The 13013-nt window shown below is 35.8% G+C and overlaps 1 protein-coding gene across 1 annotated transcript; it reads right to left on the reverse strand.

The window, feature by feature from the left end:
* Positions 1–2975: 2975 nt before the first annotated feature.
* LOC113690207 (protein ACCELERATED CELL DEATH 6-like) lies at positions 2976–5926 on the reverse strand. Its single transcript, XM_027208032.2, has 3 exons — positions 4985–5926; positions 4173–4705; positions 2976–3826 (listed from the first exon to the last, which is right to left on the reverse strand). Exons 1-3 carry the CDS (start codon positions 5856–5858, stop codon positions 3206–3208), a joined length of 2028 nt encoding a protein of 675 aa, XP_027063833.1. The 5' UTR covers positions 5859–5926; the 3' UTR covers positions 2976–3205.
* Between the last annotated feature and the right edge of the window lie 7087 nt (positions 5927–13013).

A 13013-nucleotide genomic window follows, 5' to 3' on the forward strand; every position in this document is an offset into this window, starting at 1 on the left:
TTGAAAAAAAAGAAAGACCAGAACACAAACAGACGACCAGGAACGTGGAAACTTTGTGACGGAGATACAAGAAACTGGAAAGCGTCACGGCGGAGAAGAAGAATTGATAAGGAATCCCCATTTCTGAATTGGAAGACAATTTCTTTCTTTTCTTTTTGAAAAAAAAAAAAGAAAGACCAGAACACAAACAGACGACCAGGAACGTGGAAACTTTGTGACGGAGATACAAGAAACTGGAAAGCGTCACGGCGGAGAAGAAGAACTGATAAGGGATCCCCTTTTAAGCTTAAAACTTCTCTCATATTGTACTTTGATCCCTTAATGTTTTGGACAATCATAACTAAAGTTCTTTTGTTACTTTCATTTGTAGCCTTAATTTTCGTATGTTTACAATGATCATTAATTTTCATTCTAGATTCAGCATCTTATAGAATTAGAGACTCATTAACATGCATTTTAGATATACAGACGTTAAGTTAGCTGAACATATGAGTTGATTATTACAAATTAGTTACTACAAATTTAACACCTGAGCATATAGGACATATGGAGAAAAATTAAAATAAGTACATGTTTATTCTATTTGTTTTATTTTATGTATAATTAAGATATATTTATATGTTAATTATGACGTCATCCGATTCTATCCCAGACTAATCAATTGGACTCATTGACATCTGACCCTTAACCTCTGCTGAATCGTTATCCGGTTCGAATTTCAAAACATAGCTTATCTTCCAGTGTCCAAACAATTCTCGAGCCCTTCCATTTTTGCTTTCAGTTGACTTTATGTAGAGCAAGTTCCATGAAATGCCAATTATTAGGTAAGAAATTCATTATGGAAGTACCTTTTTTTCTCTTCCAATAAAGAAGAATAATACGCGTAGTTCTGGAATTACTGCAATTCTAGATTTTGGGGAGAAGAAAGATTACCGTTAAAATGGTGAGAGGAAACAACACATCCTTAATTGCATGACTGTACTCAATAAGTTGCACAACATACAGGGTTTGCATTTTAGATCTTTGTTTAATTTTTTTTTTTTTCAAGGCCTAAAGATTTCTGGTACATAATCATAGCTTTTCTGCCTGGTTGGTATGGGTGTCAAACAAATCCATTTAATTAAATTTATCCATACCCGTCTATGAATAGATAGGTATGGGTATCTTAAGTATTTGTATATGGATATAAATGGATTACCCAATAATACCCATTTAATAAATGGATATTGTTGGATAACCCATCAAACCCAATTAACCCATTTAGAATTGTCTTCTTCCAAATCTCATCTCTTCCCCCATCCATTTTCTTTTTCAGATTTTTTATTTTGTTATGATGTTAACTACTTTTGTTTCATTATTAATATTATTATTAATATTATTATTATTTGTTAGTTTTATCTTATTATTTTAACTTCTCTTAGTTTATTAATTTGCTCATTTTCACTATTACCAATTTATGACAAGTTTTAGACTATTTTTCTACATTTTCAAAATGAAATTTTAAATTTACACATGAAAAAATGTTAGAGGTTCAAAATTTTTGAATTAAATTTTCATGTTAACTTTTATAGTACTTAATTCAAATTTTTATATTTTTATTGTTCAATTATTAAATAGTATGTAATTTTGCAACATAGAGTACGGATGAAAAAAAATTGTAATTAGACTCATTGAGTATTACAAATAAATATTTAAAACTAATAATGGGTGCAAAGGGTGGTATAAATTGATAATTTAGTTTGTAAAAATGAATTTAAATGAGTTTACAAGAAGTTAAAATAAATGGGTTATAAATGGGTAATTAGGTTATCCAATTTATTTTTTAACTTACCCATTTATATCCATCTAATTAAATGGATATAAATGGGTTGACTCACTTATACCCATTACCCATTTTACCCAACCCAAATCCGCCCAAGTCATCCATTTTGACACGTCTAGCTACTTGGATCGAATAATATACCTTAACAAGAATTGCTAGATCATTTTATCTTCGTTGCATGGAAAGTGAGAAGAAAGAAATTTGTGTTGCATCAAGTATGACGTTTATTAAGCTCCTCTGTTTGCTTCGTTAAGTTAAAGAGAAAACATTCTGATTTTCTTGTTTTTACACTTTTTAACTACTGCTTCATTCTACTAGAAGTGAAATAAAAGCAAATTCAAAAAAAAAATTGATTAATGAAGGTTTAATTTCGCTTTGTACCCTTCAACTAATATCAAATTGTCACTTGAATGTCTAAATTTTTAAAATGAGACACTTTAACTCTTAAAATATAAAATTTGTATCACTCAAATAAAATCTATCCAACTTTACTCAATTTAAGGACTAAAGTATAAAAGATTTATACTTTAAAGATTAAACTGGAATAGATTTTACTTGAGTAGGAGAAAATTTATACGTAAGAAACTGCAGTGTTTCATTTTAAAGTTTAGAGACCAAAATAAAAATTTAGATATAGTTACAGGGTGCAAAGTAAAATCAACCCCTTAATAAACTACACAGACCTTCCCAAAAAATAAGAAGAGCATTTAAAGTACAAGTACCAAAAAATTTTCTACTATTTATTTCTCTCCTACCAACTTCTATCAATTGTAAGGAGAGTGACACTTTCTACTCCCCTAAACGTCTCGCATCCTCTATTCGCTTCTATTACAGAGTGCTGAAATATTGGAAAAAGACATTTTTCTTTGTCTGAATAGTTCATTATTGTAAAAAGACATTTTCCTTTACCAATCACCTATTTATTTTTTTAACCACTCCTTTATCTCATATACATCACATCTTAAAAAGTGCTAGAAATTGTTTTGAAATAATCTTCTATATAAACACAGTAATTATTTTCCTCCGTTTCTCAATCTTCAAATTCGCAATTTATCTTTTGTTTGACCATTTTCGGACCAAATAAACATGGCTTTGCGCTTCTAATTATCTTTACGGAAAATTAGAAACAGTAGAAAACATGGTACCGCACCAGTCAATCAAATATGTTGTATCACTCAAAAGATCCAACAACAAAAGCGTAATTAATCATCAATGCGAAGACTTGCACGTTCAGATTTCAGACCAATAAGGTATAAGACTGATATGTTATAATAGTGTCTCCAAATCCTAACTCCAGGAGTTAACAAACACTATCAAGAGAAAGAAACAAGTAGCTCATGAATGTCATCATCAGAGGATTCAATTCCTTGCATCTTAGCCTTCCTAAGTTCCAGGATCAGCATTAGTAACCCATATGAGCACGAGGAATGGGTAGTAAAATATTTTGCGTAAAAGGCGGTACTTTGATCCGAGAGAAAAGCAAAGTGGAGAGAAGAGCACTACCAGAATCACAAGAAAAATCGAACCCATGATCAAAATGGCATTGTCAAGCCACCTGAGTTTGCTCACGACAACAGATATTCCGGCCATGAATGCCAAGGACATCATAGCAAGAGCTACGCCTATTAAAGGAAAGGCCAACCTGAGGGCACCAAGCACGAGATTGAGATCACCTAATTGTGCCCAAATGAGGGAAACAGCAACAATGATAGAGGTGAACATGGCTATTGTGTCGCAGAAAATGAACACGTGAAACTTCTTTAATCCTAGCATTGTCGCCATGCCCTGATACGGATCAGAATTGTTATAGCCACCAGGCACGGTGAAACCTGCAGCAAAAGTTACGGTGGCAACAAGGGTCGACACTAGTAATAGGGTGTTAACTCTGTCTTTGTAATTGTGTGGTTTCATTTGCTTCATTGGCACCGCAGTTTGCCCGTCAACGTTTAGGAGCTTCCTAGGCCGAGCTCGGGGTACCCCTCTTAGTGCTGCCCAAGTTAATCGCTGAAAGATGAAAATGAAATATCAGGAAATTTTTGTTTAATAACTACTTGCACAGAAGTGTTCTCAAATTTTCTTTCGCTTTTTTTGTTTCGGGGATGTGGAAACAATCAACCTGACACATTTTGAGATATCTAACTTGGGATAATTCTTGTGGACTGAACGAATATTACTTCAAGTAGAAATTTTTCTGATTGACGAATGGAAAACCTCCAAGTTAATGTTTCCTGGAAGTTTTATTTACATAGGACCAGATTAGCTCCGGTCAATGCAGAAAGGAAAAAAGTCATGTTTTGATAACTAAAAAGACATCAACATCTTTGTATGGTTTAATCTATCAAGTCCATACCTGTTGAAATGAGGATGCACTGTCCATGCGATCCCTAGCAGCGTCAAGAGCTGTCATGCCCCGATTATTCACCACTGTTAGATTCACCCTGGAGTCCCATGTTAGGGCAGTGACTGTCTTGGGGTGCCAATGCATGGCTGCCAAATGCAATGGTGTGTTTCCCTGCTTATCCGTCATATTGATAAGCCCCTCATATGCTGGATGCTTTAGCATGTAGCTAACTACTTTATGTTTTCCTCTCTTGGCTGCAAAATGAAGGATACTATAACCATTTTGATCAAGCAACTCTCCAGGATCGGGGGAATGCAAAAGCATCTCTTTTATGATACTGACATGGCCGTTGATTGATGCCCAGTGGATTGGTAACAAGCCATTTCTATCCCTTCCATTAGCGCTATGAGGAAATTTATCCAGAATGAGTTGAACCTCTTCGAGATAACCCATTGACGCAGCATAGTGGACTGGAGATCTCCCTTCTTCGTCCACGAGATGAATAAATTCTGGTGCTTTTTGTAACATAAGATCCAGAGCATCTGGCATTTTTAACATGGTTAGTACAGAAAATGAAATTATAAAATCATAGCCTAATTCAACATTGTTGTTTTTTCGTTCTTTTTGACAAGCGCAGGCAGATCAAAAGGAGCTGAAGCAGAAAGCAGAAGATAACGAGCAACTAATTAAAAGACTCAACAAGGGGCAGAAGAAAAGAAATATAAGCAAAAGAAAGAAGAAAGAAGATCATTAACTAAGACATTATACTCTAGCAGGATGATTATAGTTCTACCCAAAGAGAAAGAGAAGATGCAGAGTACCCTTATTCCTGCTACTGATTGCTGCATGAACTGGTGATTTGCCCACTTTCACCTGCTCAATCATTTTGCCAAGCGCCTCTGGGAAAGAAAATACGAAGGAGACACATTCCTTAGAACCAGCCTTGGCTGCTAGGTACAGGGGAGACTCCTGATCATTGTTTAGATAAAATGCTACTTCTGGATCTGCTTTAATGAAATTACGAGCAATCTGATCATGAGAATTCAGTAAGGCCTCGTGTAAAGCTGTATTACCCCTCTCATTCCCGAGTCTTAGCAGCAAATTTTCCTGCTCTGTTTGTCGCTCATCCCCTCCTTCAGCAGAGGGTAAATGAATAGCATCTTTCCAAAGATCTAATAGTTCTGCCGATATCGATATATATCCAGCTCTTGCAGTAAGATGCAGTGGAGTGTCACCATTAAAATTCTTTTTGGTGATTAATGGTGGACAGTGATAGGCTATTAACCTTGCTGTTGCCGCGTTGTTAAAGCCGGCAGCAACATGAAGATACGTACTTCCTATGGGGCTTACCTGATCAAAGACAGCAGAGAGCGATAGCCCTTTCTCATTTGCAACTCGTTCAAGGACATCAAGAAAGTGCGGAGCAAGTGGTTGCTTTGCAGCCTTATACAGAGTAAGGTCCATTTGGATATTTGTTTCATGATCTTCAATATCAATTCCAGGATGAATTCTTTGTCCTGAATTTGAAGTTGAAGGACCAGTCTTTAAACCGGAAACAGGCTCAATATCAGAAGTTGATCCTTTTTTCAGTTTTTCTATCCTTCTGTCGCTTTCCTCCTGCCACCGCAGTTCCTCTTGCCTTTTGTTTCTTTCCTCTAGTTCCTCTACGTCTAACTCCACATCACCACAAACCATAGTAGCTCTTTTTCGAAGGACACCCACAGTAGCTCTGAGTTCAATTCCCGCAAGCTACTCAAAATATTAGAGGAAATGCTGTTTGGAAATTGGAAATGAGCTGATGAAGCCGCAGGATATTGACTTGGGGGCAAACAGATAATCAAAAAAAAAAACAAATAAAGCACACTAACTTAAAATGAAATTTCAATAGACGATAGTTAACAAATAAATGTTTTTAATAACAAAAGAAGCATGTCATGTTCTCCACCAGAGGACCATTTTTGTTTGAAAAAAGAATTGTTTTTGGAGGCATTCTTATTTTGTTGTCTTATAACCTAAAATATTTCACAATTTGATTTCATCAGTTTAACATTGGGGCTATGCAAATTAACATTGAAATTCTAAGATACAAATTAGAATGAGAATAATTGACAAATTAGTAATCACCAAAAAATTCTAAATGACAAAACTTAAAATAAGTACAAGTGTCCAAAGAATTAATGATTATGAATTAAAATATAGTCGCAGGAATTGTAAAAGGGAAAAACATTAGACTTGCCTCTAGAAAGAGTAGATGTTTGACATGAGTTGAACAAAATTAGGAAAGATCAAAAAATTCTTTTGCTTTACGAGTTGGCTTCTAACTTAAACATATTGCATCGATTGTTCTCTCTTTCTCCTTCTTTTTTTTAAAAAAATTTCAAATATATGATGTATAAATAGAATTTTAGCCATTGTTGAAACTCCAGGCAAAGGCGTAGCTTGGCAAGTCCACCTAAAGTTTGTGGCCAACCAATTTTCGACTCCCTACTTCATAGTTCATACTATAGTCGATGGGCACTGTCCGGTGACACTTCACACGCAGGGACTTGGAACACCACTAATCTAAATGAATATAAACGAGTCTAATCAAACTGAACACTCTAATATTTAAATTTATTTGATCATTTCAATAAATTTGAAATTTTGTTTAGATTTGACCTGTTTATTTGTCAAATCGAACAGGTACAATTTTTTTTTTATCAAGTTTGAAAGTTATTGAATTTAAAATGCTATTCAAATTTATTTAATAAACCAAGTCTTGCAACAAACTCTTATCAATCCGAGCTCGATTTGAGTATCGAATAGCTCGATTCGTCTTTCAAGCTTACTTTGAAATGTAAGCTGAACCTATTTATAGCAAGCCTACAAAAAATTCAAAAGGAAAAACCCAAAAAAAAAAAGTGAATGAAATCCCAATTTGACCAAAAAATAAAATAAAATCGTAGGTCCTATATGGAACTCGTGATCTATAACAATAATTACCATACCCTACGAGCAAGACTTTTAGCACTCAGTTATTCACTCGTCCCTTCATAAAATTCAAGAATGTAAATAGGCGCCTAAATTATTGGAGCAGTAAATTCTTTGAAGTTCACCATGGAGAAAAACAGGAGTACATGTAATTTCAAAACTAAACTGAAAAAAATAATATGGACAAAATTCGCATATTTCAGCTCAATCATCAAATTTGAATTGAATGTCTTCCCTCACAGATTATTTCTGAAGCCCATTGCAACTCCAGAAATGAGATAACGAAAAGAATGTCTGCTGAAGGGATCTCAAAAAAATATACTGTTAAATCTTTTAAATTTTGTAGGATCACCCCCCCTCTCTAAACAAGTTTTTGCACTTTTCTTTTTTGGTGTATAATATTAGGCATTTTGTAAGGTTTCCGTGCTTAGTTTGTTCCAAGTTAGATACCTTTCTTGATCTTTATGACTAGCAGTATCTGCCTTTCTTGGTCTCGAGGTAAACTGTGGCTCAATCTACTCAAAGTGGTTTTGCTTCAGGTAGTTAGCAAGGGTTGATTCTCCTTCAATGATGAGCAGTCCATTGTTTCAGCTACAAGCTTTCTTGGCGTGTGACGCTTTCTTCAAAGCTTTTTTTTTTAATGTTATTATATCAGATATAGCTTTCTTGTTTTCTCTGCCTTTTGGATTTATTGGATTAACATTGCCTAAGCATTCCTCTGTTCTTTAAGTTGTCCTGCTTTGGCCATGGTAACAAGTTAGATTATTGACGTTGATGCAAGATGGTCTGCATGCCTTTTTATTTTCGCTGATTGATTGCTTTGCTTGTATTACATTGTAGGAAATGTCTGCAGCTGTTGTTGATGGAAACGGTGCAGTCACTGGTCACATTATTTCAACTACAATTGGAGGCAAAATGGGGAGCCAAAAAGGGTGGGTAATTGATTTTCGGGCAAATTATACTTTATCCCTTTATGATTTCAAAAATTATAGGGCAAAAAGTCGTTTTCAAACTTTCAACTTTACGCACTTTTAGTCCTCCAGTTAATAAATACGTAAATGTAGTCCTCCAATTAAAAAAATTGTATATTCCTAGTCCATCCGTCTAATCCGGCTGTTAAGATGGACGAAAAATATATCACGGACTTATCACATAACATTTATTGGGGGCAATCTCGTCAGCACAACAGAGGGACTTACCTTAAATCTCCTTCTTCTCCTTTTTCACTCCAATCGACATCCGAAGCTTGTAGGACTAGTAGCAGTAGATTGAGAGGCTCTCAATTGAGCCGAAAATGAGGAGATTGAACACTCCAACTCTCCCCGTGTGCCGTTGCGGCAAATTAACAAAGATAGTGACTTCGTGGACATCTCGGAATCCTGGCAGGAGGTTTGCAGTATGCGCAGATGGGGGTTGCGAGTTTTGGGATTGGATCGACGAGGAAATGTGTCGTCGGTCAATTGAGGTGATACCTGGTCTTCTAAGAAGGGTGAATAAAACTGAGCAACAAAGGGATGAATTGCACAATTTATTGAGCAAATTGGAGTCAAAAGATGCAAAGTTGAACGTGAAAGTGAAGGACATGGAACACGAATTGGCGAGGCAAAAGTGTATTAGGAAGTGGCTTGTAAGGCTACTGGTACTTTCTTGGGTTTTAATCTTATTAATGGTGGTTTGGCATCGAGATGAAAGATAGACTTCTAGAATGCTGCAAATTGAAGGAGCTCTATGAAAAATGTGTTCATGTGAAAATTGTATCCATCAAGATATTGATGGAGTAATATGATTTATTGTATTCATGTAAAAATTATGTTGTAATCCTGCCATATTGTGTTGGCCTTTTGTAGTGTTAGCTAGGCTAACGAATATAAAGTTGAATTGTACTCTATCCTTTTGGAAGAATGGAAGTAATGGAATGAAGTTTGATATGAACTGATGTAGTTTTGAAATTGTTTTGGCAGGCTGGCAACCACATGAAGACGACAGCAGAATGGAAACAATTTAATGAATGCTAAAAATAACAGAAACATATATAACTAACAAAATGCCCTATTATATTGATTTATTTACAAGTGGATAAAAGTCAACATAGTAGTCAAAAGGAATCCAACAGTCAAGCTTGACCATTTAACATTTAATAGACAAAAAACTAATCCGCTTACACAAAATGCTAAGTAGTTGGACAAAAAAGTAATTATTTGATCAAAAGCTGTCTATTTACAGTTACAAAAGATGTTTCCCCGCCAAAAGAGATCCACCCATCGTTCAATAAAGTGCTGCTGAGTATAACAAAAATAGACTAATTTAGTGGGCATTGTTAGATTTTTAAACTGCATTCTGTCCTCTTCTACCTCCAGTTCTCCTTCCTCTACCAGCTCTTCCTCTGTCTCTGCCACTCTATGTTTCCCATTCAAAAGAGATCCACCCATCGTTCAATAAAGTATTGCTGAGTATAACAAAAATAGACTAATTTAGTGGGCATTGTTGGATTTTTAAACTGCATTCTGTCCTCTTCTACCTCCAGTTCTCCTTCCTCTACCAGCTCTTCCTCTGTCTCTGCCATTCCATTTTTTCCTCCAATTCCCAACAATGAAGGGAGGTTGCTTGCCCAAATATGCATAGTTCAAATTAATAAATCCTTTATCAGTATATCTTAAAAGCTGTTTTGAAGAACTTTTCCGTTTCTATCTCTTAGGAGCTAGTTGTTATGTTGAGAGAGTGCTAGTAAAGGCCTACTGTTCTTGAAGATTAACATGCTGGAATGAAGATTAGTGGTCTTGTTAATCCACTTGCTATTGTTGGTTCTCATTCTAATGCTCATATTGGTGTACGATTCAAATAGAAACTGTTGATGCTCATTGGTCTCGTGGACTTGAGGAGATTGTTGCTGCACAATCCTCCTTTTCTTCCTTTGCTAGTTTTTTTCTAACTTGTCAAAGGCAACAATTTAAAAAAGTAAGATTTTAATCTTCATTTGCATGTGTATCACAATTTCTTGACACTTACAGTCTACCTTTTAGATGGCCTCACGGATGACTTTGGGTTTTTAGGAGGCAATATACCCTGTGGAGTATGTACACCATCATCAGGACCCCGTTCTACTTGATTAGATTGGCTGAACCCTTCTTTGCATGTAGCTACATTGTGACCTACCTTCCCACACTTTCTACAATGTATAACAATTTTTCTTCTCAGTTTTCTGCCATGATTTTTTCCTTCTGTAATGTTTCTTCTTCGAGCCTTTCTTGGCCTTTCAGGTTGAGCACCTGTGAGTGGTGGGTCCAATAGAGGCATGGTGGATGGAAACCATAGAATTTCACCACTAATTGGTTGGAGGATATTATAATAGATCTTTACTATAACAACCTTAAAGTTTGTTATAAGGGTTTTCATTATTCCTATGAATTGCTGCTATTGCATGACAGCAAGGAATTCCACTTACACCCCACAATTTGTATGTGTACTGCCTTTTCTTTAGCTTTAAGCATATTGGTGACCTCTTGGGCTTTTCACTTGATAACCAACAGTAGAATTCCAAATAGGATTCCAGTGGGTTGAATGCTTGACCCTTTCATCAACAATTTCGGTGGGCAGTGGTCCAATAGGACCTTTACATTTCTCCATGGCTGCTTTTCTTTGTTGAATCCTATCCATAATATATCTTTGATAGCCTCCACCAGTGAAATTATAAGCTGATCCCTGGCTTCAAGAATATGAGCATTGAAAAATTCACAAATGTTATTGACCAACATATCACATTTGGTGTGAGTTGGAAAAAATGCATTGCACCAATGCCGAGGATGAGGTGTTTTTTTCACCCAGCTGTATGCTTCCTTGTCATACGTCTCCAGATTTGTCATTGCCTCATTGAAGTATTCAGGTGTAGTACAGCATGCAATATTCCAGAATCTCTCCTTCAACGCCTTTCCTAGATGTTTTTTCTTAAAATTTCTATATAAATACTGTACACAATATCGGTACTCACAGTTTGGGAGCACCTCAGCTAATGCTCTATCCAGTCCCTGTAATACAAAAAGAAAAAATAAATATTTGTCTTGATGACAAAAATCAGATTACAAAGACATCTACAATAATTATAGTGCATAACCTTTTGTTGATCACAGATAAAAGTGTAGTGGTATTGGTTTTCTATTTCCAAATCCTCACTCAACAACTTCAGAAACCATGTCCATTGTTTTGTGGCTTCTTTCTCTACAATTGTCCATGCAATTGGCCAGTAGCCATTGTTAAGGTCCACTCCAAGGGCAATAAGTAATTGTCTTGGATAAGTGCCTTTCAAATGGCAACCATCTAAGCCTATAATAGGCATACAACCATCTTTATAGTCTTGCTTAAGTGGCCCAAGGCAATAGTATAGTCGCATGAATCTTGGATTACCTATAGGCTGTTTGAATGGAGTAAACATAACCTCCATAGTACTTTCCTCATGTGTCTTCTTTATCTCATTGCAGTATTTCCAAATTTTCTTGTATTGTGCCTCTACAGACCCCTTAATGAGCTATATAGTCTTGACTCTTGTTTTTCTAGCCACTCATTTAGAAATCTCAGTCTCATAGTCCTCATGAATAGTTTACCTAAGCTCTCGAACAGGCATCTTTATGTTAACCCTGATTTTCTCCATATACCTAATGGATAGCCACGTGGAAGTAATATTTTTATTCTTCCAAGCATGATTGCAATTCTCATGCACATCATGCATTGTCTTTACCACCAAATCTGATGTACCAAGTGCCTTCTCAATTGATGCAAAGACAAACCAAGGACACGGGTCTCTACAAATAGCACCCTTTTGGTATCATTTTTACATGTCTAGTCTGATTTACCTTTTTTGATATCATATTCAGTCACTGCTGCCTTAAATTGTTGTCTTGACTCAAATTTCATCCCCAATTCAAACCTAGAGTCTATCATGAATTTATCTCATACAAATCTCTTATATCTCCCTTCAAATTGGTTTCCATCTTTATCTGATGATCCATAATCACTGTTTAAGTGATTAGATACATAGTTTTCATCCAATGCATTTGTCTGCCCCTCATGACATGAAACTTCATCTACAGGGTTCTCTCTTCTTCTTTCACTTGTTTCTTCCTTAATTTTGGCTACTGTGGTTGCTGATTGTTGGTTTTCTATTGAATTGAGGGCTGTTATGGTTGTTAGTTGTTGTTTTCATTTTCTACTGAACATTGGTCAGCTCCTAATTGATTTTTAGACTGTTGATTCTTGTTTATAGCCTGTCGAGAGGACTCAGATGTATCATGTTGCTGCTCATCTCTTGTATTCACTTGCTGCTGATCTCCTTCTCTAATGAGGTTATAAAGAAGCTATTCATCTCCACAATAATCAACATCCCAAGGAAACCTCTCTACTTCAGCATGTGATTTAGATGAAACTTCACCATCAATATCTCCCTTTGTCTTTGCAGACCCCTCATGTGTAGTGCCATGTTCATTCCTTGCATTTTCAACTGTTACCTCATTCTCCCTTAATGGTTGTGCTAAAGTACTTGTGCCACTGTCAACAGTTTGCCAAGTTGACTGTAATGACCCTATTCCCCTACATACCACTTCAAGACGAGGTTCCGCAACCACCCTACCTTCATCATCTAGTTCTTCGATTACCACACCATATTTCCTCTGCTCTACTGAATTACCCCTACCAGACTCCATTAAAACTTGATTAATTTCTTCAATTGTTAAATGGTTGCAATAAACCTTCATCACTTTATATTCATAAGTCCATGTACAAAATTTGTTTACATTAGCATCTGTACACAATTTCCTTAATCCACTGTTAAGATCTTTGGTTGGTTCAAGATAATAATACATTATGGTTTCCTCAATATGACCTAGCCCCTCT

Source organism: Coffea arabica, chromosome 5c (genome assembly GCF_036785885.1).
Source record: "Coffea arabica cultivar ET-39 chromosome 5c, Coffea Arabica ET-39 HiFi, whole genome shotgun sequence".
Taxonomy (NCBI): domain Eukaryota; kingdom Viridiplantae; phylum Streptophyta; class Magnoliopsida; order Gentianales; family Rubiaceae; genus Coffea; species Coffea arabica.

Coding starts and splice junctions, on each gene's coding strand:
- LOC113690207 (XM_027208032.2), bottom strand. CDS start 5,858: ATGGTTTGTGGTGATGTGGAGTTAGACGTAGAGGAACTAGAGGAAAGA. Junction 4,706..4,984: donor AATCAGTAGCAGGAATAAGG/GTACTCTGCATC, acceptor TAAAAATGCCAG/ATGCTCTGGATCTTATGTTA. Junction 3,827..4,172: donor GTGCATCCTCATTTCAACAG/GTATGGACTTGA, acceptor TTCATCTTTCAG/CGATTAACTTGGGCAGCACT.